We start from the raw sequence: 26,618 nt of genomic DNA, 5'->3' as shown, positions 1-26,618 counted from the left end.
GTGAGCATAGGATGGGATGTTGCAACTTGATGATAGAGGTTTAAGCTTGTTCGGGTGATATAAGGGCTCACGAGTGGAAGAAGTGTGAAAAAGTGAAGTTTGGGGACCAATTTGGTATATTGTGAAAGTTATGTGAAGCTTACATGTGCAAGAATCAAAGAGGTATAAAGTTCAGGGGTTGATTGGCACTTTATTGAAAGTTACTTTATACTTAAACATGTGAGGGAAATGAAGAATTAAAGTAGAGGGGCCAAAGTGTCATTTGATGGAAGTTGGTGTGAAGAGGAGATATTCACAAGGAAATTCGATCGTAGCTTATGGTTTGCAACTCGTAGCTTACGAGTTGGTGTTGATGGAATTGAAAGTTGACTGAACTTTTGTTCTGTAAGCTACGAGTTATGACTCGTAGCTTACGAGTTATGATATGCAGCAAGGAAGTGCCTAGGAAGAAACGACCGTAGCCTACGGTTTATAAACTGTAAGCTACGATTTAGTGTTAACATGAGATCAGAGTTTTAATTTCGTAGGCTACAGTTTCCTTTCGTAGCTTACGACCAGGGAATATTTATTGATCATCACCTGTAGACGGCACATGGACTTCTATTTGGGCCGATAATATGTATACACTTGGGCCGACATATGGGTTTTGTAAGGGCTGACTTGGGGTTTCGATAGAGGCAGAAAGCAAAAAGAATTCAATCATCAACACTGGTGGGGACGGCAACCTTCTTTCACGGAAGACAACACATCAATAACATCATCATCTCACGTAGACGAGGAGGAGAAGGAACTGACATACAAGGTTTCCTAAAGTAAACAATCACATCATCATCCATCACAACTTGACGGCAGGATATCACATATCAAGATTTGATTTATATTAATTTCATTATCTTTCTTTATATTATATTATAAGGAGATGATGATTTTAATTACTATTCAAGCCTACGAAGATCAATCTTGCGTGATGAGCGGCTAGTCTTTTATGGTTTCCTCCGGATGGAGGGTTTTTTGTAAGTTAGACAATTTTATGTGTTTGTGACAATCGTGTAACTTGGTGATCTAAGCATTCGATGCTTTTCACCTCGATTTGATTTTTTGATTGTAAACGATTGCATTTATTTAAACCTTAATTTCTAAGCATTCAGTTCCCGAGAGTTCTAGTAATTGGGATATATTTGACATGGGGTTAGGGTTTGTAAATTGTAATTGATAATCATTCGATAACCTCCCGTTATGTATTGACCGGAGTACTTAGTCGTTGGTTATCACAATTGGTGAATTAAGTTTAAACACTTATGTCTATGTGAGTGTTTCGATTAAACACATAATTGAATCTAGCTGTAAAACCTGAAATCTGGAGGAACCATTTTCTCACCTATTGATTTAAACCTTAGTTTTTATTCGTTAACTTAGACAATTCTCTCAAACAATCAAACTCTCAATTGATTTTTATTTTTCTAGTAATAGTTAATCAATACTTAGCATAATAACACTTTCCACAATCCTCCTCTGGTTCGATATCCGACTTACTCTAGCTACTAGTTTATTTCGGTTTTGCATGTCCATAACGACAGACATCAATGCCTTCAGAACCGATAGAAACAGAGCTTGTGCCGACTTCCTAATCATTCCTGTGGTTACATGGTTCAAGATCCGGAACCTATCGACGAGGTTCATCGATTTCGGGTTAAACGTTAAACTCTGTTCCGAACAGTTCACCGGCCGGATTTGGGTGATTCCTGTCCGAGCAGGAGAAACCAGTAAGAACGAGGGTTCTATGGTTCTACTTGTTGTCAAAATACCTTGATATAACGAAAAACAAACCAGAACAGCCAAGTGTTGAACAGGCTGACCAGGTCAGGATGCTGACCAATCGGACTGCTGTCCGAACGGACAGCCAGCCGAACGGACAGTCAGCCGATCGACTGGCCAGCCGATCGGCTAGCACAAGGTCCCACTCTTAATCAATTATTTTGAAGACTAGTATTGAACGAACAGCTGTTCGATCGGACAACCGTTCAGATCGGATTACTCTTCGGATCATGAGATACTATGCTTCAACACTTAGTCGATTTTCAACATGTTCAACGCGTTTGGAGTGCCACCCGATCGAACAGTCGTCCGATCAGGCGACATCCTGCTGAGAACCCATTTACTGAAGTACCTAACCGATCGGATAGCCGGCCGATCGAACGACCGTTCGATCGATCGACCTGAAAGGTAAAGATACTTCAATTTTTTCAAATGCTACAACGAAAACTTCAAAAGTCAAACCATCATACACAAACACATCCTTCTCAAAGAAGGAAACAATCCACTCGAACAGCCATCCGATCGGCCTACCGACCGACCAGACAGCTGTTCGAACGGACTGCAAACCGAACGGTCAGCCGTCCGATTGGACTACCGTCCGATCGACCAGCTGTCCGACCCTCCAACACTTGTTTTCCGTTTTACGCGTTGCTTATCGTTATACTATCAAACTATTCAGGCTAACCCTACTCTCAAGTGCTCCCTTCAATCCATCAATCGCTGTAAGTATACTCGAACCCCTTTTGCTTTAGCACTTTTGGGTGTTACATACGTTACTTATTCAAAATCACAATCGAACACACTACTCAATTTCTTTAAACACTAACCGTTGCCGCATGTAATACGTGACTAAATGAATGCTTATTGTTATGTTTACACGTGGAATGCTGACTACCTGCCTTAACGACGATAGTACTATAGTTTGGACTCAGCACCCGTTTACACGGGGGTTGTTAAGGACAATTACTTGCATGGAATACGGTAGTAATCATGTATTGCGAACTCCCTCAGGTAATCAACCCGCAGTCATTGGTATCGATAGATCCATGTCGATAATTAACATGCTTCGTTTTCCTCTGTGTACGTGCTGGTTATGCGTAAACTATTTCGAACTCAAATATGCTATATATCAAACTTGTATGCTCACCTTTACATTTTATGTATTGACTTTATTTTTAACGTATGTGACAGGTGTTTAAGATGCTTATCTGCTAGGAAGGCGAAGCTAGAATAAGAGTCTAGAGCATAGTTGTCTGTAAATCTTGCAGCTTGAGTCTTTAGACATATATAAACGATATTTATATATAAATTTGAGTTGTCGGAACAGAATGTTTTCCTGGATATTTATCTGTAATAATTTGTTTGCTATTTGAGGTACGGTATGGGACGTATTATATAAATTGAATAGTAATGATAGTTATTATGGAAACTTCTGGACAATCTGTTTCGCTCAGTGCCATGCCCTGATGATTCCGCCATCGGTTGGGGTGTGACAAATGTTGTGCATGGGAACCAGGATCAGCCGTTGTCTAACAGTTATGATGAGAGAGAAAGTGTGGGGCAAAGGTTAAATCATTTTACTGAGGAGGAGTTTTATGGGAGCCCACAAGAGGACATTAGGCTCAGTCTAATAACTGTTAGGCCCAAGCGGATGACTTGTAAACGTAATCAGGCCCAGGAGACTCCAATCCCTGATTTAAACTTGGAGGCGGAGAACTCAGTGGGTTCAGACCCTTTCAACATCGAAGCTATATTCAGGAAGGAGCGTGAACAAGAGGGGGGTGGTGAGAATGAGTCAAAGATGGAGGAATCGCCGGTCGGCAGACTGGATGGTGAGCTGGATCGTTCTCCTTTTGACTTTAAAGTTGAGCGTACCATGGAATTTGGATCTTGTTCGGGTATCAAGGTGGATGGTTTTGAGAACCACATCAAAAAACTTGTTAATGGGGAAGCGTTGCCTACTGGTTCCAAATGAATTTCATCACCATAAATTTGAATGGAGTTTCCGATTCCTGTAAAGGTCCGTGGATTTGGAGTTTGAAAAAGAAATTGAAAGTGGACTTTATTGTTGTGCAGGAGACGCATCTCGATGTGGTGCCGGATAGAGTGATTCGCAGTTTCTGGGACAACTCTAAGCTGGAGTATGATGTTGTTGAATCGTTCGGTAGAGCTGGGGGTCTGGCTGCGATCTGGAATCCTGTGATTTTTAGTGTTGTGCATGTCACTAAAAATCAACGCTTTCTTATTCTTTCGGGGCATATTTCGGTTGTTGAAGGAATAGTTAATATTATAAATTTACACGCCCCAAATGATGCTTCCTCGAGAAGGTCTTTTTGGAGAGATCTTACTGAAGTGATTACCCAGGAGGGGATCTGGGTGCTAATGGGCGATTTTAACAAGGTACGGGCGGAATGCGAACGTGTTAATTCCAGGTTTGATTATGGTCTTGCTGACGCTTTGAATGGTTTTATTAATAATTCGGGGCTATTGGAATATTCTATGGTAGGGGGGGTAGTTTCACTTTCTTTTCGGGTCATGAGGAAGTAAAATTGAGTGAATTAGACAGATTTTTGGTTAATGATCTTTTTATGTCTCGTTGGCTTAAAGCAATTGTGGAAGTGCATAAAAGAAGCCTTTCGGACCACTGCCCTGTTTCTTTGACTTGCCTCTCTGCCGATTTTGGCCCTGTCCCATTTAGATTCTTTAATTCCTGGTTTGGGGATAAGAAATTGTATGAGATGGTGGATTTAGTCTTCGGTTCGGTTCAGGCAGGGGTTAAGTGGGACGCTGCTCTCGCGGGGAAGTTAAAAGCTTTGAAGTTAGAAATTAAAAAATGGAGGTTGGAGATAAAACTCAATGAAAATAAGGACCTGGACTATATGTTAGAAAGCATCGATCGTCTGGAATCCAAAGCCTCTCTCGGTCCTCTCTCGGCTGCGGAAAAGAAGCACAGAATTGAGCTTAAAGTCAAAGTAAACAAGTTGGAATTAATTAAGGCGAAAGACATTCAGCAGAAAGCAAGGATAAGATGGCTAAAGTTTGGTGACGAGAATAGTAAGTTCTTTTATAAAGTGGTTTCGTTGAACATTGCCAGTAACCGGATTAATAGTTTGAATTTTAATGGTTCGGTTATATCGGACCCGGTAGCTCTGAAAGATGAGATAAGAAGCTGGTTCAAAAAACAATTCTCGGAACCAATCAAGAGAAGACCAAATTTCGATAGTTTCGGCCTCCCTAGAGTGTCAGAGCAGACGGGATATTTTCTGTATGATCGGTTCTCCGAATCAGAAATCTTTTCGGCTATAAAAAATTGTGATGGTAGCAAATCTCCTGGCCCGGATGGTTTCTCCTTACAGTTTTTAAGGTTTTTTGGGATAAGCTAAAACCATGGATATTGGGGATGATGAATGAGTTCTATCTCGGGTAAATTCAGCAAAGGCTGTAACTCGTCTTTCGTGGCTCTTATCCCTAAAATAAGTGATCCCCAAGCTTTATCGAATTTCTGCCCGATTTCACTTGTTGGCTCGGTTTACAAAATTCTGGCTACAGTTTTGGCAAATCGTCTGAAATCTGTTATAAATAATTTTTCTTCCTCGACCCAATCTACGTTTATTTGTGGTCGGGATATTTTGGATAGCCTTCTTATTGTGGGGGAAACGGTGGCTTGGGCAAAGAAAATGAAGTCGAAATTTTTAATTTTCAAAGTGGATTTCTAAAAGGCGTATGAAACTATTAATTGGAAGTTCCTTTGGAGAATTATGGAGTAGATGAATTTCCCCCTAAAATGGATTGGATGGATTAAAGGGTGCTTGAATTCGGGGATGGGCTCCATTCTTGTCAATGGTTCTCCCACTAAAGAATTCAAATATAAGAGAGGCTTACGGCAAGGTGACCCTCTTTCCCCGTTCCTCTTTGTCATTGCTATGTGTAACACCCCGAAAACGGGTTTGGTAATCAAACTCTGTTAATGCTTAAACACGGGTAAAATACCGTTAGCGGTAAAGGTAACCCGGTAAATATTAGGATTTAAAATAAATAAACCTAATATTCAATAAAACGAGAGTAAATGCTTTTAAGGAAATAAAGTTTATAAGAAGCCTGAATTAACGGGACTTAAAATAATCTGAGTCATAATTCCCCGAACCCACTAAGTTAACTAGGAATATTTAACCTAGTTAATAAGTGGGAGTAGTGTTAGAAATAGTTAGATTGTGGCCTACTTAATAACTAACCAAATATGAGGGACCAAACTGAGATATCTTGAAAATGGTTTTAATAAAAAAAAAAAATAATAACACAACACACACTAAAAAGTGTGTGTGTGCGTGCGTAGGATGGCCCCATGGAGCTCTAGCCCTAAATCCAAATAATCTCTCAAATTGAAGCTCAAATCAAACCCAAATCGTCTGCATGTTTACAAATTCGTGATCACCTAGTCATGGGGATTACAAGGTATGTTGAATTTTATGATTTGGTGATACTTTGAGATTATGATGAACAATCATAATCAAAATTCTGGAATGAATGTTTATGAGTGTTGTTGTGATTATATCTTGGTTTAGAAACAAACCCTAGTAGAAAATTTGATGAATTGTTGTCAAAACTAGGGATTTGGTAATTACCTTATTATGTGCTAAGTGGGTTTTATGTTAATATGATGAACACTCAGATTAGAATGTAAGATTGATAAGTATTGAGGTTATGATATAAGTTCTAGACGTAATTCATGATCACTAGACTTTGAGGTTTGAATGTGTTGATGTTAACCATGGTAAAGATAACTAGTTATGAACTAGTTAGTAAATATGTCAAATTATGCACACTAGGAGTTTGTTAAAATGCCTAAATGAAAACTAAAGTGTTGAAATTAGAGCGAAAACGCGTATTTGAATGATATGGCGATTACGCGTAATATGAAGTGATAAGGGTTCTAAATATTGTGTTGATTTAGACTTAATGTTGTAAACCTTGTGATTTAAAGTAGTTAACCTTAATAAGCTAAGTTAACTAATCATGAAGTCGAATAGTAGTTTCGACATATGAAATAAGTGAGATGGAATAGTCGTGAATAATTATGACTAATCTAACCATCTTACAATTTACAATGATAGTTTGACGATTAACAAGCTAGGTGAAAGCTTGGAAACGAAGCAGGTCAAACGAAGCAGGAATGACGGAAAGGCATAATTTGGAAGTAAGGTAAGTATGGCTTACACTAGTCTTATATTTTAGAATATTCTCTTATCGTTTTAGTTACGAATAAGATAAATACATAGTTGAGGTATGATGTTCCCGGAGTAGACGTACGGAACAAGATAGTCGAGCATGACAAGAAACCATGTTGATGGTTTAAAAGGAGTTAAATCGGTGATTCGATCATTTTATGACAAATGGAAAATGAACTTTTAAATGGTTACCTTATAGGGTAAACCAAAACAAACAATAAGGGTAAAACGGTAATTGGTCACGCATTGACCATAACTATTGGTCTTAAAGGACACTTATGAAGTAAGCCTTAATAGGCCAAAAGGTGTTAAGAAATGAATTTTAGGTAAAATGACCGCACGATGTGAATCGGAGCGAGTCATATAGTCGAGATGAAAATACATGTCGTCTCGCTAATATAATCGGTCATTTAGACCAAACGGGTCAAAAGGTGAAATTATCACCCTTTGACAATATCGACTAACGGGTTGTCGAGTGGTATGATTTTAGGGAATAAATAGCACATGGATGTTTACGGCGTTATCTTTTAGCCTCCACTAAGGCAAGGTATTGAAATGGGTCAATATATTGATCCGAGCCAGGTATGTATAATAACACAACTCATCATGTAGAATTTGGTGTTCAATAAGAGTTAGACAAGGTTAAAATATAGATATTCGGTTATCTTTTAGGTAAACCGAATAAATTGAGTTAAGAATATAGTGTTTTAGAAGCACATGAGTTTACAAACAATAATTACAGTTAAAAGGTCGGATTTTGAGTCAAACAAGTATTTAAAGGTCCTTGTAGTAAAAGAAGGGTGAAAATTGACCAAATTGCCCTTGTAAGCTAATTCGAACGAACAACCTTTAAAGGTGGTTTGGAAACGAGTTTTAGGATAAAATAAATGCTTAGAATGAGTATGAGTAGTGAAAGATGTAAATTCTTGGGTCGAAAGACTTTATATGAATCTTTGCCGTAAAATGATAATCCGAGGGGTAAAACTCGGAATATATAGATATCCACATTAAACCCAACACATATATAGTTGTAGTGGAAGATTACTTGATAAGAAATGTAGGAATAAGATGCTAGAAATGAATGAAAGCGATTTCATGCTTTAAAGTGCTTAAAATACCCTTAACGGGTCAAAATAAGCATACGAGCGAAAACGGGTTTAAATTGTGTAATAAACCTATGATTAGTACCTAATATGGTAGGTAACATTAATTTGAAGAAATGTATGAGATATAGGAATCAAACAAATACATTTGTTTGATAAAATGCATAAACGGGTTAAAAATTCGGTAAAAAGGTAACGAGTCGAAGGCTTAGAAGTCTCAAAATTTCTTATGTTGGATGTAGGATTTTAACTCTATAAGATGGAGGATTAAATTACGGACTCGTAGGAAAAAGAATAGGGTAAAACGGATCAATAACGAAGAAGTTATGGCCGTTTCCGTGAAAACTGGCATAGCTGAAACTGAGCTGCAGACCTGCTGGAAAAGTGCCTCCCCCACGCCACGCGAGGGAGCAACATGGCGCCGTCACGTGGCGTGAAAGAACCCGTTTTTGTTGAAAAATTTGTATTTCAATCAGTTCAGCTTCCTGGACTCGTTTTGACACGTTTTAAACTACATATGACTGATTCAATTCATGTTTTATGGATTGTAGGTATATTTACAGTACCGGAGGATGATCAAGCTCAACGAAGAACCGAACACGATTAAGTTACAAGCTTCCGCACTATGTATCGTTGTTATGTTAAATGACGAAACTCACACATGTTATGTTGTATAGTTCTAATTCTGTAAAAGTTTTAATAAACCCGTATTTTTAATGTATTTGAAATCATAATTACCCGTTTATTTTCGTAAATTATGCGAAAACCTTTAAATAATAATAAGGGTGTTACACTATGGAGATAGTCAGTATGTTTATGAATAGGGCGTGTAACTTGGGTATTTTTCATGGGTGTAAGCTTCCTAATAGAGGCCCAGTTATTTCTCATCTCTGCTATGCGAATGACGTCCTCTTCATAGGGGAATGGTCGGAAAAAAATATCTTAGCTTTAAACTGTTTATTAAGATGGCTGAGCTTAGTTACCGGTCTTAAAGTTAATCGGAGCAAAAGTAAATTATATGGAGTGGGTGTTTCGCCTTCTGAGGTCTCTGCTTTAGCGGGGGTGGCAAATTGCGAGGCGGGTTCCTTTCCTCTTCTGCACTTAGGCATACCCATTGGAGTTAATATGAAAAGAGCTAAATTTTGGAAGCCGGTGCTTGACAAATTTTCGGCTAAGCTTTCCAAATGGAAAGCGAGACATCTTTCTTTCGCGGGCCGTATGACTCTTGCAAAATCTGTTCTCGATAGCCTCCCCTCCTATTTCCTTTCTTTATTCGCTGCCCCTAAGTGTATTATTCAAAAGATGGAAGAGATTAGAAGAGAGTTTGTGTGGGGTAAATTTGTGTCGAGCCACAAGTTGAGATGGATCCGGTGGGATTTTATGATGCAATCGAAGAAACTGGGAGGAATGGGGTTAGGGAGGATTCATTAGTTCAACCTTGCCATGCTTTCCAAATGGTGGTGGAGATACGTGTCAAATCCGAACGACTTGTGGGCTTTGGTTGTGAATGCGATTCATGGGGGTAATGGTTCTTCAGTGCCGCCTTCCATTCCGGTAAAAAAAATCTATTCCGGGTTTTTGGAAAGATATTAGCTCGATCGAATCAGCTTTGGAGAAAATTGAGGTAAACTTGAAAGAAAATCTGATGGCTAACGGTGAAGCGTGGAAATGGAGGTCGGATCTTAATGGGGCTTTCTCAATTAAACAGGTCCGGTTGGATTTGGAGCTGGCAAGCGTGGAATCTGATAATAATGACTTCATTTTCGGATGGAACAGTTGGCCTCCCCCGAAAGTCAACTATCTTCTATGGAGAGCTCTAATCGGTAAGATCGCTTCTAGAGTTGGTTTGGTTCGAAGGGGTATCCCTCTTCTGGACTGCTCCTGTCCTCGCTGCGGTATGAATGCGGAAGACCCGGACTACATATTCTTTAATTGTATTTGGTCGCGTAGCGTCTGGTGGAACATGTTAATTTGGATGCGAATCAATTTCCCGGTTGAGATTTCTAATATCAAAGATCTGTTTGGATTCATCCAGAATCGGCCGGGGAGTTCTAAGTGGAAACGGGTGGTCTACACCGTTGCGTTGGCGACTGTATGGTGGATTTGGAAAGCTAGAAATGAGATGGTTTTTGAGCGTCGTTTCATTCCGGTCGGCATTATCGTGGAGCAGGTGAAAGAAGACGCTTATTTGTGGATTAGCAATCGGTCAAAACTGATCCAGGCCAGCCGGGAAAACTGGAGGATGTTCAACATTTCAGTTATGTTGTAATCTGTTTTGTGCTTTGTCTCGTTGTTCCGTTTTTTTGTTTTTCTGTCGCTTTCCTTTTAGTTTTGTTCTCAGCCTCTGGCTGGCTCTCTCTCTCTCTCTCTCTCTCTCTCTCTCTCTATATATATATATATATATATATATATATATATATATATATATATAAAGTGAGTTTGCTGTTAAAAAAAAATAAAAAAAAAACTATGATTCCAATTGATTTAGTGTAACACAAAATTATTCAATTAACGTCATTTGCATTTAATGCATAGTAACAAACATAAAAAAAGGGGTAACTTTGTAGAATAGTATCAAAGTTTTAAAAGTGTTTCAATGAGGTCACTCAAGTTTTAAAAATGTTCCAATCAGGTCAAGCAACATTCAATTTTCATTAAAATTAAGGGCATTTTTGTCTATTTCATAAGTAACCATAGTGATGTGGATTTTTGTTTCTTTTTTCGCTTTTATTTGATGTTAACTTCGAGTGAGGACGTGGATTGTAACTTGTTTTTTCTATGTAATTAACTTCCAGTGGTCCGTCAGTGATCCAAATTTTCCGTTCAAAAAAAAATGTAATTAAAGTGTTCTTGTTTTTAATAAATATAATTTCATATATTAAAATAATCCGACTCCAACATCTTATGCTTCATTTTTTTTCTTGACACATAGAAAAAGGACATGACTTGATTTTAATGTTAAGTTATCTAATTGGGACAAAAACGATATGAGTGACCTAATTAGAACACTTTTAAAACTTGGTTACCATTCTGTAACATTTTTCCTAAAAATTCAACTAAAAATAAAGCTATCAGCATTAGAACAAAAGGTCTTAGAACAAAAGGTCTGCTTGCTAATACAGTGACATAGGAACCACCAAACCATATGCCTAATCATGTCATTTTCCAATTCAGCACTTATGTATTTTAAGTTCTACAGCATAACGTAATTAAAAAAAAAAATTTTTTGGGCCTTCCGAGGGTTTGGGCCCTGAGCCATCACAACCCTACACCCCCTTCGGGCCGGCCCTAAAACCATGTCAAACACAACTAAAAATATCACCCGAATTAAATTTTAGAAATTAAATGTAAAACACATAAAAATAAATAAATAAAAGTAAGCAAACATCAAAACTTGACCCGTGATATAAAGAAATGAGCAAGCTTGTTAGAAATGAAATCAACACTTTGAACTCCGTTGTTGAAAAGATTAAAGTTGGTACTATCAAGTCCTTTAGATGTGCAATCTCATAAACACGATAAAACTAAAAAAATCACAAAATCTAACTAGCACATTTCTTCCGTTTCAGCAAATTGACCAAACTTCTCCAGTCCAATTCTTCCTTCAAATTTGCTTGTAGTACCCTTCTTAGGAGTTAGAGCAACAAAACACGAACCCATTGGTTTCAGATCCAAAGTGTTACCAGTTCTCTCCAAATCCGAATAATGAGCGTTGAAGATCATCTGCAAGAACCTGGGATACATAAAAAACTTATCCTTTCGCACACCAATGACATTCCTCTTCATGCCTTCGAACACACACTTCGAGTAGTTGTATGGTTGGTTCGTTATCAGACAAACGAATGCTGCAGACTGTGTGATGCTTAGCTTTGATTTAATTTAAGTCCACTGATTTGATATAAGTTTTGATCTGATTCAAGTCCACTAACAATAGCTTTAATGGCTTTGAATATGTTTTCGTTGCATTTTTCAAAATCACCGTAAAAGAAATGCATTATCTGAAGAAGACTAATCAATTGTTCATCATCTAACAGAAAACTAATCGAAAATATGGTGACACACTGATCGAAAAAATGAGAAGGGATAACAACAATCCGATCCAAAAATCTAACTTTATCAAAAACGTCACAAGTTTGATACAAAAAATCAAGAGGGGCAACGCTGTTAGAATTATAATTAGTTGGTTAAAATGAAAAGAAAAAAAAAACTATGTTGAGTTGAGTGAGGAAAAAAATGATAATAGTTTTATTGAATAAAAGAAAAGAATTATAACATACTAGGTGATGCCCCGCTCGCGTTGTGGGATGATCACCGAATAATTCTCAATCAATAAAAAAGCAGTACTATAGTTTTGCTAGAAAGAAAAAGTAAAACGATGACAAGATCGTAATTTTGAGCATAGGAAAAAAACAGTGATTTGCAAGGACTAATGAGCGAGTGTTAGGCAGCTCCTTGACACGATTTTTAGCTAGGGGCAAAGTCATATATTTTTTTAGTAAAATCGTAATTTTTAGTTAGGAGAAAACAATATTTTTATTTTGCATTGGGGGCAAAAGTTTTTTTTTTTTTTTTTTTTTTTTTTTTTTTTTTGAATTGAGGGTGATATCGTAATTTTGAACCGAGGTGAAAATCATAAATTTTAGCTGGGTGCAAAAACATAATTATATTTTGAATTGCGGGCAAAGACGTAATTTTAAACTGGGGTAAAAACCGTAATTTTAAAGTGGGTATAAAATAATAAACAGGTATAAAATCGTAATTTTGAGCCAGGGGAAAAACAAAATTTTATTTTGAACTGGGGCGAAAACGTAGTTTTGGCTGAGGGTAAAAGCGTAATTTTACCGAGGGCGAAATCATATTTTTGAGCTTGAGTCAAAAGGGTAAATGTATTTTGAAGTTTGGGCAAAATCGTATTTTTTAACGGGCGGCAAAACCGTAAATTTAAAGTGGGTAGAAAATAATAAACTGGTTGGTCCGATGGGTATTGCTCGCCGCCCATTTGAACCAATGGCAGGGAAACACTATTTCGGGGCGAAATGTAATTTTAAAGCGTGTATAAAATAATAAACTGGTTGGTTCAATAGGGGAGGGCCGACCGCCCATTTCAGCCAATATGGTTGCCAACAACTATTCCCGCCATTGGGAATTGTATATGTTGAGAATGAGAATGAGAATTATTACTATATGATAAAATGAAAACTGAATGAACAGTGTCATTCAGTTTTTATTTTTTAATCCTTTATTTATTATGTGATATACCTTATATTCATTTATTAGACTATAAGGTATGGGGCGAGGTTGGGTCGGGTCGTGGTTTGGGTACAAATGCACAAGTCACCACCCCGAGTGGGTTTGGGTTTCGGCGTCGCCCCTTCGGCGGGAGTTTCAGCCCAGACGTTGGGCATGCCTAGCAGTCCTCCGTGGCCGGCTCTCATTGGCTAGGCCATAGCGGCTAGGTTTAAATTTTAAAAAATAACCGTTTCGCGCTAGGTCCTCCGTGGCCGGCTCTCATTGGCTTGATTGGCTAGGCCATAACGGCTTGCTTAAAATTTTAATATTGAGCAATACATTATATTCATTTATTAGACTATTAGACTATGAGGTATGGGGCGAGGGTTGGGCCGTGGTTTGGGTACGAATGCCCAAGTCACCACCCCGGGTGGGTTTGGGTTTCGGCGTCGCCCCTTGGGCGGGAGTTTCAGCCCGGGCGTTGGGCATGCCTAGCGGTCCTTCGTGGCCGGCTCTCGTTGGCTGGGTTGGCTAGGCCATAGCGGCTAGGTTTAAATTTAAAAAAATAACCGTTTTGCGCTAGGTCCTCCGTGGCCGGCTCTCATTGGCTTGGTTGGCTAGGCCATAGCGGCTAGGTTAAAATTTTAAAAAATAACCGTTTGGCAAGTCACTATAAAACCCCCCAACCCCAACTCCTGTCCACATCGCTACCCCAACCCTTCACTCCACCTACCCGAACCCACTACCCACACTTGATACCGGCACAACGCGATGAAGGGCCGCCAACCCGGTGAGACCCGTTACTGGCCGGAAGCTTTCGCTAGCTATCGGCACAACGTGGGGAACGACCGGCACAATTTAAACGTGTGCCAACACAAGTGGCGCGAGCTACGAACGAAGCTCGAACGTTTTAAAGCCTACTACGATAGCGTCCCAGGTGGTGATATAAGTCACGAAAACCGGGTGGCTGTGGCCAACATCGAGTTCCGGGGCAAGGAGCGGAAGCCGTTTGACAAGCTCGCCCTCTTCGAAATCTACCTAACGCTTTAGGCTTTTTTTGTCTTAACCGACCCAACACGTCACTCACCAGCGGGGAGGCTCGAAGTCCACGTGTCAACCCATGCCCCAAACATGAATCCTGTAATTTTTACAATGATTAAGTGGTGAAACAAGAGTTAGGGTCTTGACGTGATGTCGTGGTCACGCAAATTTAATCCCAAAAACAACTATGTAAATAGTGGCAAGTGGGTATCGAACACAGGGAGTTTGTGGAAAATGTGTTATTTAGAAGTGTATCTAAGTTAACTAAAATTAAACTAATTGCAAGAAAAAGTAAAATTCAAGAGTTGGTTTGATTTGATTGGTTTTAAAAACTAAGATTAATTAACTAATTTGCAAACTGAAAATTTTGAAGTTGTAAACAATTGAGAAATAAACAACTATCTTGTGTGTCTGGTTTGCTTCAACTTTTGTGTTAATTATTCAACTAGAAAGAACTACATAGACATAGTTCATGTATAAACAATTGCAGTGATGAAAGGGGACGAAGTACTCAGATTCCGAGAACGTGAGGTTATCACCCGATGATCAATCAAACCTTACCCAAACCTAACTATACCCATGATATCTCGATTGCCAACGGCACCAAGAACGTATGGTTTCTAATTAGTTTTAAAATAAGAATCAACCTGTTACTAGCAATCAATTACACACCATAACAATCAATTCAAATGAAAAGGATTGATATTCTAGAAATGCAAATAAAACACAAAAGTCTAAACAAACCTTCACCACAAGATAGTCATTAAAGTGTCTAGCCACTCATGGCTTTAGCTAACATCATGATAAACAAGAAATAAAAACCAAGTTCACAAGTATCACCAACAAAGACAAGAATATAGTGCAAAGATTGTTTCCCCAAATTCTAGTGAAAAGATCAAGCCAAAGATGTGTTTCTTAACTCCCAAGTGCCTCCTAAATAGTCCCCCACTCGTTTTCCTCAAGTGGTAACCGACCTAGCATGATTAGCCATCATAAAGTGTCTTCAAAAATGCTCTTTAATGTGTCAGTTACATTTTTGGTTCGATCGGCGCCGTAAGCTACGGCCACCTGCCGTAGCTTACGGTGATCAGTGTTGCTCCGGACTCAAGTCAGAGCCGTAAGATACGGCAGGTGGCCGTATCTTACGGTGAGCAGTTGTTCCATACGCCTCATCGCTCCTGTTTTACGGTGCTTATTTCTTGTGGGTTATAGGGGCCGTAAGCTACGGCCTGGTGGCGTAGCTTACGGCTCTGAGTGATCTTTTGCTTCCGATTCCTTCATTTTCCTTGATTTCCACACATCTCGATCACGCCAGCCTCTCGCATCCTTCAAGCTTCCTTAAACCCGCATTTTGTACACTTTAACACCTGCACCATCATAAACTTGTGATTACCTAATTCACGCAAATAACCGGATAAAATGTAGAATGTGCGTTATGTTTAAGCCTTTTAAGGGTTGTCCTACGGACCACCCGTCACATCCCCACACTTACCCGTTGCTTGTCCCAAGCAACCACTTCAAAAACTGTTTTAACCATAAGCGACCAATCATGCAAACCAAACCAAAGTGCCATCCTTTTACTAGCTTTTTATCAATCCACAAGACACACCCCTCACAAACTCTCGGTGACAAGAAAAACTAGCAACTTATGCTAAACCACTCAATGCGTATATGTGTGTGTGCGACAATAAGCTTGTATGAAAATCAAGTTGCCTCCTAACCAATGTCTAGCATGCTTTTGAATCAAGGAAACTTACGGGTTGTAATGGGGCTAGGTGCAAGGGTAGGAAAAGGAATATATATGTAGTAGCGAAGGATTTTACCCGGTCTTTTATTACACAATGGAATAAACACACAACTATCAAACTTAACTACTATATACAAAACAACTAAACATCACTTTTTTTTTTCATATTTTCATTGCTTTTTCTCTTTTTTTTTTTTTTTTTTTTTATTTTTATTTTTATTTTTTTTTTTTTTTTTTTTTGAACACAACTAAATCACAAACTACTAAACAACCACTAATATTATAAGACCGGGTCAAATCGGGTAAATTTTAGGTAACTAACTATGGGGTAACAAATGATAGGCTTTAAGCACAAAATGGGCAACTAAATGTCCAAACCCCCACCCTTCTTGCAACCATGCTCATATATATAATTAATGAGGTCCAACCCCCCAAATCCCACACTCGCACTCATCTAGACGAGGCATCCTAGAAGTCCCCTATCATCTTCAAAAGCATGTTGACTCTATGATTTAACAAGTATTCACACACAAGTTCTATTAACACACAACACACAACGCCACTCAAACAAGGTAATATCACTAACAATCATGCGTGGCTCAATTCTCACCAAGAAAGGATTAGAGATGGGTGTCGGTGTGTCAAATGGAACAATATCAAGTGTTCAAAATTTTACACTTTCGCTTGGATTTGCAAAAATTTTTGAATTTACTCAAAAATTTCCCCCATCCCCACACTTGGGATACATTGTCCCAATGTATGGTTTTGAGGGAAAGATCGCTTTCAACAAAAACATCCCCAATGGCTTATATTCTCAAACCCAAATATTTTTTTTTTTTTTTTATTTTTTTTTTTTTTAGAAACTCCACCGACTCTCACAATCCAACAACATACTCCAACAAACACCACCCAACCTCCCATCCGCAACATAAACATAAACACATACACATATATACAAAAATGTACAAAGGAGCGAAATACGACCTGGCTAGTAATACTTCGGCTGTGGAGGCCCAAAGATGGATGTCATCACATCCGTCCATTCACCAAAACCAAATGCTCCACCGCCACTACTGCTTCCTTGATCACTACTTGGGTTTGCTTGTTGGTAACTCATAGCATGCGGATCCACCCATTGAGAGTGGTGCAATGGTGGGGTGGGGTATGACACACTACCATCATATGGTGGAAGTGTGGTGTAGTCCACAACGGGTGGATCTCCCACAACCGGTTGCCCCGCATGCCATTGGTCGTGCATGCGCCTTTGCCGATCATCCAAGTAACGGTTATTCATCTCTTCTTCATGGGCATATCTATGAGCACGGTTCAATTGCTCATTCCTATCATAGCTTCTTTTGATAGCCCTTTCCGCACTAGCACCCAAAAAAGTTTGTTGATCAAATAACACTTGGTTCGGTTCACTCCAATCACCGAATGTGGGTGGTCGCCTTTGTTGAATGATTTGACCCATATCCCCCGAATGGGCCCAATACGGGTCATACGCCTGTTGTGCATAGTCAAATGCACTCCCCACATAGCCAGATTGTACACCGGCTCCTTGAACCCCCGCTTGACCAACACCTCTTACTTGAGCATCTACCGTGAATGTGTCTTCGCGGTAATCATCATCCCCACTCACTTCATCATCCGTTGACTCGGGCTCCTCTTCCTCCCCCGGTCGTAACGGTCTCGCATCTACTTTTAACGCTCTCCACCTTCTACCATCCGTTTTCAACTTATGAAACCTATCCGATTCGGTGTACGTCCAATCCGACCCAAGATTCTTAAGGTCGAATGGTCTAAACCTCTTGTAAGAACCTCTTTCATCTCCTTTGATTGCCCCATACTTCTTGAGTAATGCCGTAATCAACCGGCAATGGGGTATAATCTTCCTTTCCCCGCTAATCTTGCTCAACCAAATGTTGTTTAGTACCAAAAATCGGAAGGGAACCTTGGGTGACCCATTCATCAACATATACAAAACTGGTACTTCTTGAAACCGCACCTCCATCTTATCACCCCGCCTAGGCATGACATTGTACATGCACAACGTCAATAACAACTTTGCTTCCATCCTTAAATTTCTTCTATATAATTTCCCATGTGTTGTGCCCGGAAGGAAGAGGTAATCAAGCATGGCTTGCCATTGTTCATGTTTCGCGGGCTCATGATAAAGATCCCTAAGACTCGGGTAGATATATTCATTGGCCGGCCCATCATCAAACTTTGCCACCCGGCGCAAAGAATCATATGACATTTCCACTTTTACACCATTACACTTCCCAACTAATCGCATCTTGTTCGGAGCCTTGAATGGGGGACATTCGAGTGATGCCACCCACTCTTGAATTTGCTTGTCATACATTTTCTTCGTCTCACCATCATAGCATTTTGTGGCCGCTCCCCAACCCAACGCATTAAACTTGGCGATGATCCCAAACGGGGCAAAATCCGCCTCCCGGATTTCTTTTTCACAAATAAACGCTTCTCCCCTTTGTTTTAACTTGTTCATTTGATCGTGAAAAAGTTACTCTCTCCATTCCGCGGGTTGGTCTAACAATGAACCGGTTGTCCAATCCGGCTTTGGCCCCCTTGGCGGTGCATCCTCCTCCGAATCCGGGTCACCAATCCGAGCCAATTTCCTCCTTTTCTGTTGTGCCGCATCCCCTTGGGAAGAACTTGCAATTCCCTTTCCTTTCCTAGATGCCATACCTACACACATTCACCACCAAGCAAACAATTCAAGTTAGTTATTTTTATCCCATCTTCCCCACACTTGCTTCATGTTATAGATATAAATGTGCAAAAACCCAAAATTTTAATTTTTTCAAACAAAATTTTGGCATGATGTCTCCTAAAATCAGAATTTTCCAACAAAGTTTTATAAAACATCAACACATTTATACTAATAACAATCAATGGTTTACAAATTCTATCATCTATCTCATACAAGCAAGTGTGTAAACATGATGGAAACTTACAAACCTCAATGTACTTCAAAGAATGAACAAAAATTGCATACCTTGGTGTTGTAGAAGATGAGAATCACTAAAGCTTGAAGTTCACACAAAAACCCCCAAAAAGCCCCAAATTTTCGGCACCTAGGGTTTTAAATTCGACCCAGAAAACTAAGGAATCTTCAAGATTTAATACTAAATCTGAATTCCTTGTGAAATTCCACCCAAAATGGTCCCAAGAATCACCGAAATCGGACTTGTTTTGGGTGAGATATGGAAGTGTGAAATTAGGGTTCTTAAGGTTCTAGAGAAGAAGAAAAAGAAGAAGAGAAGGTGTGGTTAAGAAGAATAAGAAAAAGTGTGGTTGGGGATAAGTGAAAAGGTGTGGTTGGGGTTAATAGAAGGGTTTATTATTATTATTATTATTTTTCGGAATTTGTTGTTTTTTTTTTTTTTTTTTTTTTTTTTTTTTTTTATATAAGCAGCGACCAAAAGCCAACCTTCAGAATTCGCTCGTCGCCGTATGCTACGGCTCATCGCCGTAGCTTACGGTGACCACTGGGAAAATATGGTGTACCGTAAGACAGGGGCCGCTTACCGTATGGCTTTGTTTGTTGAATGGGTGCCGTAAGCTACGGCCCCCCACCGTAGCTTACGGCGAGTACTGGGCTCAGGGGGGCTGGAAAAACTTGTTGTAATTATTTTTTTTTTTTTTTTTTTTTTTTGAGTTTTCATAATTTTTAAGAAAAACATAACTTTTACCCTACCCCCCGTTAAAAACCCGTGTTGTCCTCAACACTATGCTCGGGAAATTCGTGAAAATTTCCCCACACTTGTTTCGAACACCGGTTTTGAACAAGATTTATTCGAAACGAAATAAACTACACTAAATATTTACAAAAACCAAACCTGGGCCTCTTTCACGTTTCCTCATCATCCACTGGGCGTAAAATGTAGCCCACTTTATCTAGCTCAAGATTGTTGATATCATTCCCTTCCAAGTACGGTTTGAGGCGATGCCCGTTAACCGTTTGTTGCTTGTTTGTTCGTTCGTCTTGAATATCAACATCTCCGAACCTTCCCACTCTTCGGACAACGTAAGGACCCATCCACTTGCTTTTTAGTTTCCCCGCAAACAATTTCAGCCTTGAATTATACAACCACACCTTTTGACCCACTTCAAAGTTCTTTTTCTTTATCTTCGCATCATGAACTTTTTTAAGTTTGTCTTTGTACGCGGATGCACATTCATAGGCTTGATCTCTTATTTCCTCTATTTCATTCAATTGAAGCTTTCTCGCCCGACCCGCTTCATCGTAGTTTGCATTTACCGTCTTAATTGCCCAATACGCCCGGTGTGCCAACTCCATGGGCAAATGACATCCTTTCCCATAAACCATCCGATAAGGAGTGGTATCAAGTGAAGTTTTATAAGCCGTTCGGTAGGCCCACAACGCATCGTCAAGCTTGCTTGACCAATCCTTCCGATCTGTTCTCACCGTCTTCATTAAAATCTCTTTAATTTGCCGGTTAGATACTTCGACTTGACCACTCGTTTGCGGGTGGTATGGTGTAGCAACGCGGTGGTTCACATTGTATCTCTTGAGTAACTTCCCAAAATTGAAGTTCTTGAAATGTGACCCGCCATCACTTATTATCACCCTAGGCACACCAAAACGAGCAAAAATGTTAGATTGCACAAACTTACAAACAACGGAGTGATCATTGGTCCTTGTGGCAATAGCTTCAATCCATTTTGACACGTAATCGACCGCCACCAAAATGTATAAGAACCCATTTGAGTTTGGGAAAGGACCCATGAAGTCAATTCCCCAAACATCAAATACTTCTACTACCAAAATCGGGTTTAACGGCATTTCATCACGTTTCGAAATACTTCCCATTCTTTGACAATTGATGCAATTCCGAGCATACTCACAAGAATCCTTGAAAATCGTGGGCCAATAAAACCCACTAGATAACACCCGATAACCCGTCTTGTTCCCACTAAAATGCCCACCACACGCCGATGAATGAGCATGAATCAAAATCTCTAGAACTTCCGTTTCGGGAACACATCTTCGTATCACTTGATCGGCTCCGATTTTGAACAAGTCGGGTTCGTCCCATATGTATTGCTTCACTTGACTAAGAAATTGTTGTCGTCTCTTCCTAGTCCAATGACTTGGAATTGCACCCTTAGCCAAATAATTGACATAATGGGCATACCAAGGTGCAACATAAGTGGAGACGGCCAACAAGTCTTCATCGGGGAACCGTTCATTTATTTCACTTGGGTCATCGACACCTTCTAACGGGATTCGGGACAAATGATCCGCAACAACATTTTCACATCCCTTTTTGTCCCGAATCTCAAGATCGAATTCTTGTAGTAAAAGCACCCAACGAATCAACCGGGGCTTTGCATCCTTCTTTTCCATCAAATATCGGACCGCGCTATGATCCGAATACACTATCACCTTGCTTCCCCAAATATAAGATCGAAACTTGTCCAAGGCATACACCACCGCTAATAATTCTTTCTCGGTTGTGGTGTAGTTAAGTTGCGCCTCGGACAATGTTTTGCTTGCATAGTATATCACCACCGGCTTTTTATCTACCCTTTGCCCCAAAACCGCTCCAATAGTTGTATCACTAGCATCACACATAATCTCGAACGGCTTTGACCAATCCGATGGTTGCAAAATGGGAGCCTTCACCAACTGTTCCTTCAACACATGAAACGCTTGCAAACATTCATCAGTAAAATCAAAGGGAACATCTTTTAATAATAAGTTACATAAAGGTTTTGTGATCACACTAAAGCCTTTAATAAACCTTCGGTAAAACCCCGCATGTCCCAAAAAAGATCTCACCCCCTTGACATTCTTTGGTGGGGGTAAAGATGAAATTACCCGAATCTTTGCTTTGTCTACCTCCATCCCCCGGTCCGAAATGACATGCCCCAAAACAATACCCTCTTGAACCATAAAATGGCTCTTTTCCCAACTTAGTACCAAGTTTGTCTCAACACACCTTTTTAAAACTTTTTCTAATTCATTAAGACAAGAGTCAAAACTTGGACCAAAAATGGAAAAATCGTCCATAAACACTTCAAGAGACTCCCCGACCATGTCCGAAAATATACTCATCATACATCTTTGGAATGTGGCGGGGGCGTTACATAATCCAAATGGCATTCGCCGAAAAGCAAATGTACCATATGGACATGTAAACGTGGTTTTGTGTTGGTCGTCCGGGTGAATAGCAATTTGATTATATCCCGAATACCCATCCAAAAAGCAATAATATTTTTGACCGGAAAGTTTTTCAATTATTTGGTCAATGAAAGGTAACGGGAAATGGTCTTTTGAGGTAGCCGCATTTAATTTGCGATAATCAATACACACTCGCCACCCGGTTACCGGGCGGGTGGCGATTTGCTCACCTTGTTCATCTTTCACTACTTGGATGCCGGATTTTTTAGGCACTACCTGTGTCGGACTTACCCATGCACTATCCGAAATGGGGTAAATGATCCCCGCATCCAACCACTTGATGACTTCTTTCTTCACCACCTCTCTCAAATTCGGATTTAACCTTCTTTGTGTTTCACGGGTCGGCTTTGCATCCTCGCTTGTAATAATCTTGTGCATCACAATGGATGGACTAATACCCTTTAAATCGGCTATCGTCCACCCAATCGCCGCCTTATGAGCCTTCAACACCCGCATCAATTCTTCTTCTTGAGCTACCTCCAAGTTGGAAGCAATGATTACCGGTAAGGTATCATTCTCCCCCAAAAATGCATACTTTAAGTGCTTTGGTAGCTCCTTCAACTCCACACTTGGTGGACTTTCCAAAGAAGGCTTGGTGCCCGAATCGATTTCCACCGGTAATGTATCCGTTTGGTAAGTCCATGGTGGACTTCCTTCCTTCACCGCGAGAGCTTCTTGCTCCTTCTCTTCAACCTCTAACTCGCATGTATGAACCTGCAAAGACATATCACAAACACAAGAGCCCAAAATTTCTTCTTCGAACACCTTCGGGTCATAGCCATCTATAAAATCTGCCAAAAAACACTCATCACCATACACATTAGTACCGTTAGTAAAAACATTCAACCTCATTTTTCTATTACCGAATGTCATGTCAACTGTGCCATAACGACAATCAATAATAGCATGTGCGGTGTTCAAAAATGGCCGACCCAAAATAACATTTTGTTGTTGAATTGGGTCCGCGGATGAGTAATCTAGCACAAGGAAATCAACGGGATAATAAAATTCATCAACTTTAACTATAACATCCCGTACGATACCCCGGGGAAGCTTATGAGACAAGTCGGCTAATACAACCGTTGTTTCAACCCGCTTCAATGGACCAAAATCATATTGATCATATAACCCCCCCGGTAGGATACTTACTCCGGCTCCAAGATCCAACAATGCCCTTGTGGTTTGAAAATTTCCAACTTGAATATTTATTAAGGGCGTTCCCGGATCTTGTAACTTAGGAGGAAGGTCTCCTTTCAATACCGCACTTACCCGCTCCGTCAAATCTACCAATTTAGGCACTTTTTGTTGCCTCTTTTGAGTACACAATTCCTTTAGAAATTTGGCGTAAGCGGGTACCTGTTTAATAGCTTCAAGTAGAGGAAGATTAATTTTAACTTGTTTGAAAACATCCCACATTTCCTCTTTTTGAGGACCCCGTTTTGAAATAAAATTCTTTTTACCCGGATCTAGCAAAGCCGAAGGAAACGGTACTTCACTAGACCCCTCACCCTCATTTACTTTTTCTTTTTCTTTAATAATTTCGGGTTTTTCAAAATTGGGTTTTTTAGAAGAAACAATGGGTGGTTCGTTTTCTTCCTCACTTTCTTGACCCGTTATATCCTCAACCACCCCTTCAACCAAATCCGGTGAAGGATTGGTTTTATACTCTTTCCCATTTCTCAAAACACTCACATGATGAATATTAACATTGTTACCTCTTGACGTACCGTGAGATGGATTTACCTTAGTGTCGCTTGGTAATTGACCTTTACCCTTCTTCAATTCGGACACTTCGGTTGCAAGTTGACCCATTTGAGTGGTCAAAGTTTGGATTGCTTTGTCTCGCGCCTCATCCTTTTGTATGCGTGCGTCATCCATTTGGTTCCTCTTTTGCATCTCCGCTTGCATACTCTTCAACATTTCCATCATTTCATTTCCACCCGAAGACCCCCCTTTTTCTTGACCCGCTTGGTATTGCCTTTGGTATCCTTGGTTGTTCCCACCTCTATATCCACCTTGATTATTGTAAGGTTGGCGCGAACCATAATTCCCTTGGCTACCTTGAAAGTTCGGGTTTGATTGATTCGAAGGGTTCCCATAACGAAAATTCGGATGATTTCTCAACCCGGGGTGATAAGTGTTAGAATTCATGTTGTAATTTCTACCACCCCCTCCTTGACCTTGAATGGCATGAACTTCTTCAAATTGCCCTTCAACCATTCCTTGGCAATTTTCCGCCGCATGACCTATTTCATTACACAATGCACAAACGTCATAAATTTGATTAGAAGTTTGTATATTACCGTCATCAACCGCGTGCACTTGTGTTCGAGTAACGGCCGGTCGTGCTCTCCTTGAAGCTTGAGCTTTTCTCTTTGAGGTGATCGCCATTTGTTCCAAAAATTCCCAATCCTCATACTCATAATTTGTGCCAAAAGTTCCATTTGTGATGGACATCAAATCTCGTGCATCTTCGGCACACAACCCTTCATGAAAAGCGTTCATTAACTCCCAAAGCTCAATCCCATGATGTGGACAATTTTTAATCATCATGTTCAAACGCTCGAATGCTTCATGGAACATTTCGCCTTGTTGTTGTTGAAAGCTCCTCAATCCTTTTCTCGCATCATTGGTCTTTTGGGCGGTATAGAATTCGTCTAAGAATGTTTGTTGCATCTCCGCCCAAGTATAAATAGATGCTGAAGGCAAAGTGTAGAACCACTTCTTTGCCTTGTCCTCCAAAGAAAATTGAAATAGTACCAACTTGATATCATCGGCCGAAAAACCTTGACTCCCAAGAGTATTGCAAATTGAGTCATAGGCTTCCAAATGGAAATAAGGCTCCTCCGTTGCTAGCCCCTTATATTTCGGCAAACTTTGTAACGAATTGGTTCTTACTTCAAAAGTTCTCCCTTGGTTGTTATGAGGAATAACCACCGGTGAAGGATTGTGCGTTATCACCGGTCTAAAATGTGCTTCAATTCCCCTTGCATTTTCCCTAAGATGCCTCCTTGGCACACCAAATCGACCTCTTGGACGAACTTGACCCATTGGCCTTTGCATGGGCCCTTGTGGTACGATTGGTTGTTGAATTGGCCTTTGAATTTGCGGTTGCACCTGTTGTGGTCGAACTTGTTGCAAAGGAACCGGGCGTTGCATTTGCGGCCCTTGTGGCCTTGGCCTAATATGTTGAGGTATGAGTTGTTGTTGAACCCCACCAACATTGGGAATCACTTGTACTTGGCCTTGCGTATAACCATACTCCCCTTGCTCTCCATCACCCCCATAACCGTATCCTTCTTCATCAAAACCTTCAAATTCCTCATAACCTTCATCATACCCATCTCCTTGAATTCCCGATGATTGCCCAAATGGAATAGTCGAGTATTGGAAACCCGATTGATTTGGTGGTCGATACGGTGTAGCATGGACAATAGACGAAATTGGTGCCATAGTATGGCTCGAATATGATGGACCTGCACCCGGGAAAAAATGGGATAATGGTGGTATAGTAGTGGAAGGGTTAAAGGTGACGGTTGGTTCTTCTTGGGTAGTAATGGGCTGTGTGGTGTTGGTTGGTGTAACCTGTTGAGGTATGGTGGGTTCGGTAGTATTTGGTGGAATGGTAGTGTTAGGTGAAGGTTGAGTGGATGTTGGTATGAATGATGAAGTAAATTCACCCGTAGTGGGTGGTGGTGGTGGTGGATCCATGTATCGAATTGGTGTAACTGGTGTTGTTGGTGAACTATTGATTGTATTTTCCCTTAGCAAAATTCTGTTTGCTCGCAAAGTTCGCTCGATTTCCGGATCAAACGCCAAAGGTGATAGCTTGTGAGAGCTCCTAGTACGCATGCACCTGTAAATACCTGCACACTAACACACCTCGCGTAAACCAGAAAAATAACAAACTTAAAGCAAAAACAAAAATAACACACGTTGCGCACTACTCCCCGGCAACGGCGCCAAAATTTGACGTGATGTCGTGGTCACGCAAATTTAATCCCAAAAACAACTATGTAAATAGTGGCAAGTGGGTATCGAACACAGGGAGTTTGTGGAAAATGTGTTATTTAGAAGTGTATCTAAGTTAACTAAAATTAAACTAATTGCAAGAAAAAGTAAAATTCAAGAGTTGGTTTGATTTGATTGGTTTTAAAAACTAAGATTAATTAACTAATTTGCAAACTGAAAATTTTGAAGTTGTAAACAATTGAGAAATAAAC

At 40.0% G+C, this 26,618-nt stretch overlaps 3 protein-coding genes, 1 long non-coding RNA gene and 1 other non-coding gene across 5 annotated transcripts; 4 read left to right on the top strand and 1 right to left on the bottom strand.

Annotated features, from left to right (window-relative positions):
* The first annotated feature begins 6,183 nt into the window (after positions 1-6,183).
* On the top strand, positions 6,184-8,828 carry LOC110883050. Its single transcript, XR_002560336.2, has 3 exons — positions 6,184-6,267; positions 6,927-7,014; positions 8,695-8,828. It is a non-coding gene; the product is annotated as an uncharacterized LOC110883050 (long non-coding RNA).
* A 110-nt stretch (positions 8,829-8,938) lies between these two features.
* On the top strand, positions 8,939-9,574 carry LOC110882974. The gene has a single exon (XM_022130845.1). The coding sequence runs from the start codon at positions 8,939-8,941 to the stop codon at positions 9,572-9,574; it is 636 nt and encodes a 211-aa protein (XP_021986537.1).
* Positions 9,575-9,788: 214 nt separating this feature from the next.
* On the top strand, positions 9,789-10,412 carry LOC110882973. The gene has a single exon (XM_022130844.1). It carries the CDS (start codon positions 9,789-9,791, stop codon positions 10,410-10,412), a length of 624 nt encoding a protein of 207 aa, XP_021986536.1.
* A 6,706-nt stretch (positions 10,413-17,118) lies between these two features.
* On the bottom strand, positions 17,119-19,270 carry LOC110883049. The gene is made up of 2 exons (XM_022130912.2): positions 19,183-19,270; positions 17,119-18,872 (listed from the first exon to the last, which is right to left on the bottom strand). The coding sequence occupies exon 2, from the start codon at positions 18,670-18,672 to the stop codon at positions 17,149-17,151; it is 1,524 nt and encodes a 507-aa protein (XP_021986604.1). The 5' UTR covers positions 18,673-18,872; positions 19,183-19,270; the 3' UTR covers positions 17,119-17,148.
* A 5,646-nt stretch (positions 19,271-24,916) lies between these two features.
* LOC118484487 lies at positions 24,917-25,022 on the top strand. Its single transcript, XR_004873598.1, has one exon. It is a non-coding gene; the product is annotated as a small nucleolar RNA R71 (small nucleolar RNA).
* Positions 25,023-26,618: the final 1,596 nt, after the last annotated feature.

Source organism: Helianthus annuus, chromosome 11 (genome assembly GCF_002127325.2).
Source record: "Helianthus annuus cultivar XRQ/B chromosome 11, HanXRQr2.0-SUNRISE, whole genome shotgun sequence".
NCBI classification, from domain to species: Eukaryota; Viridiplantae; Streptophyta; class Magnoliopsida; order Asterales; family Asteraceae; genus Helianthus; species Helianthus annuus.
The sequence above is the reverse complement of the archived record's forward strand: the minus strand, read 5'-3'. Positions and strand labels throughout refer to the sequence as shown.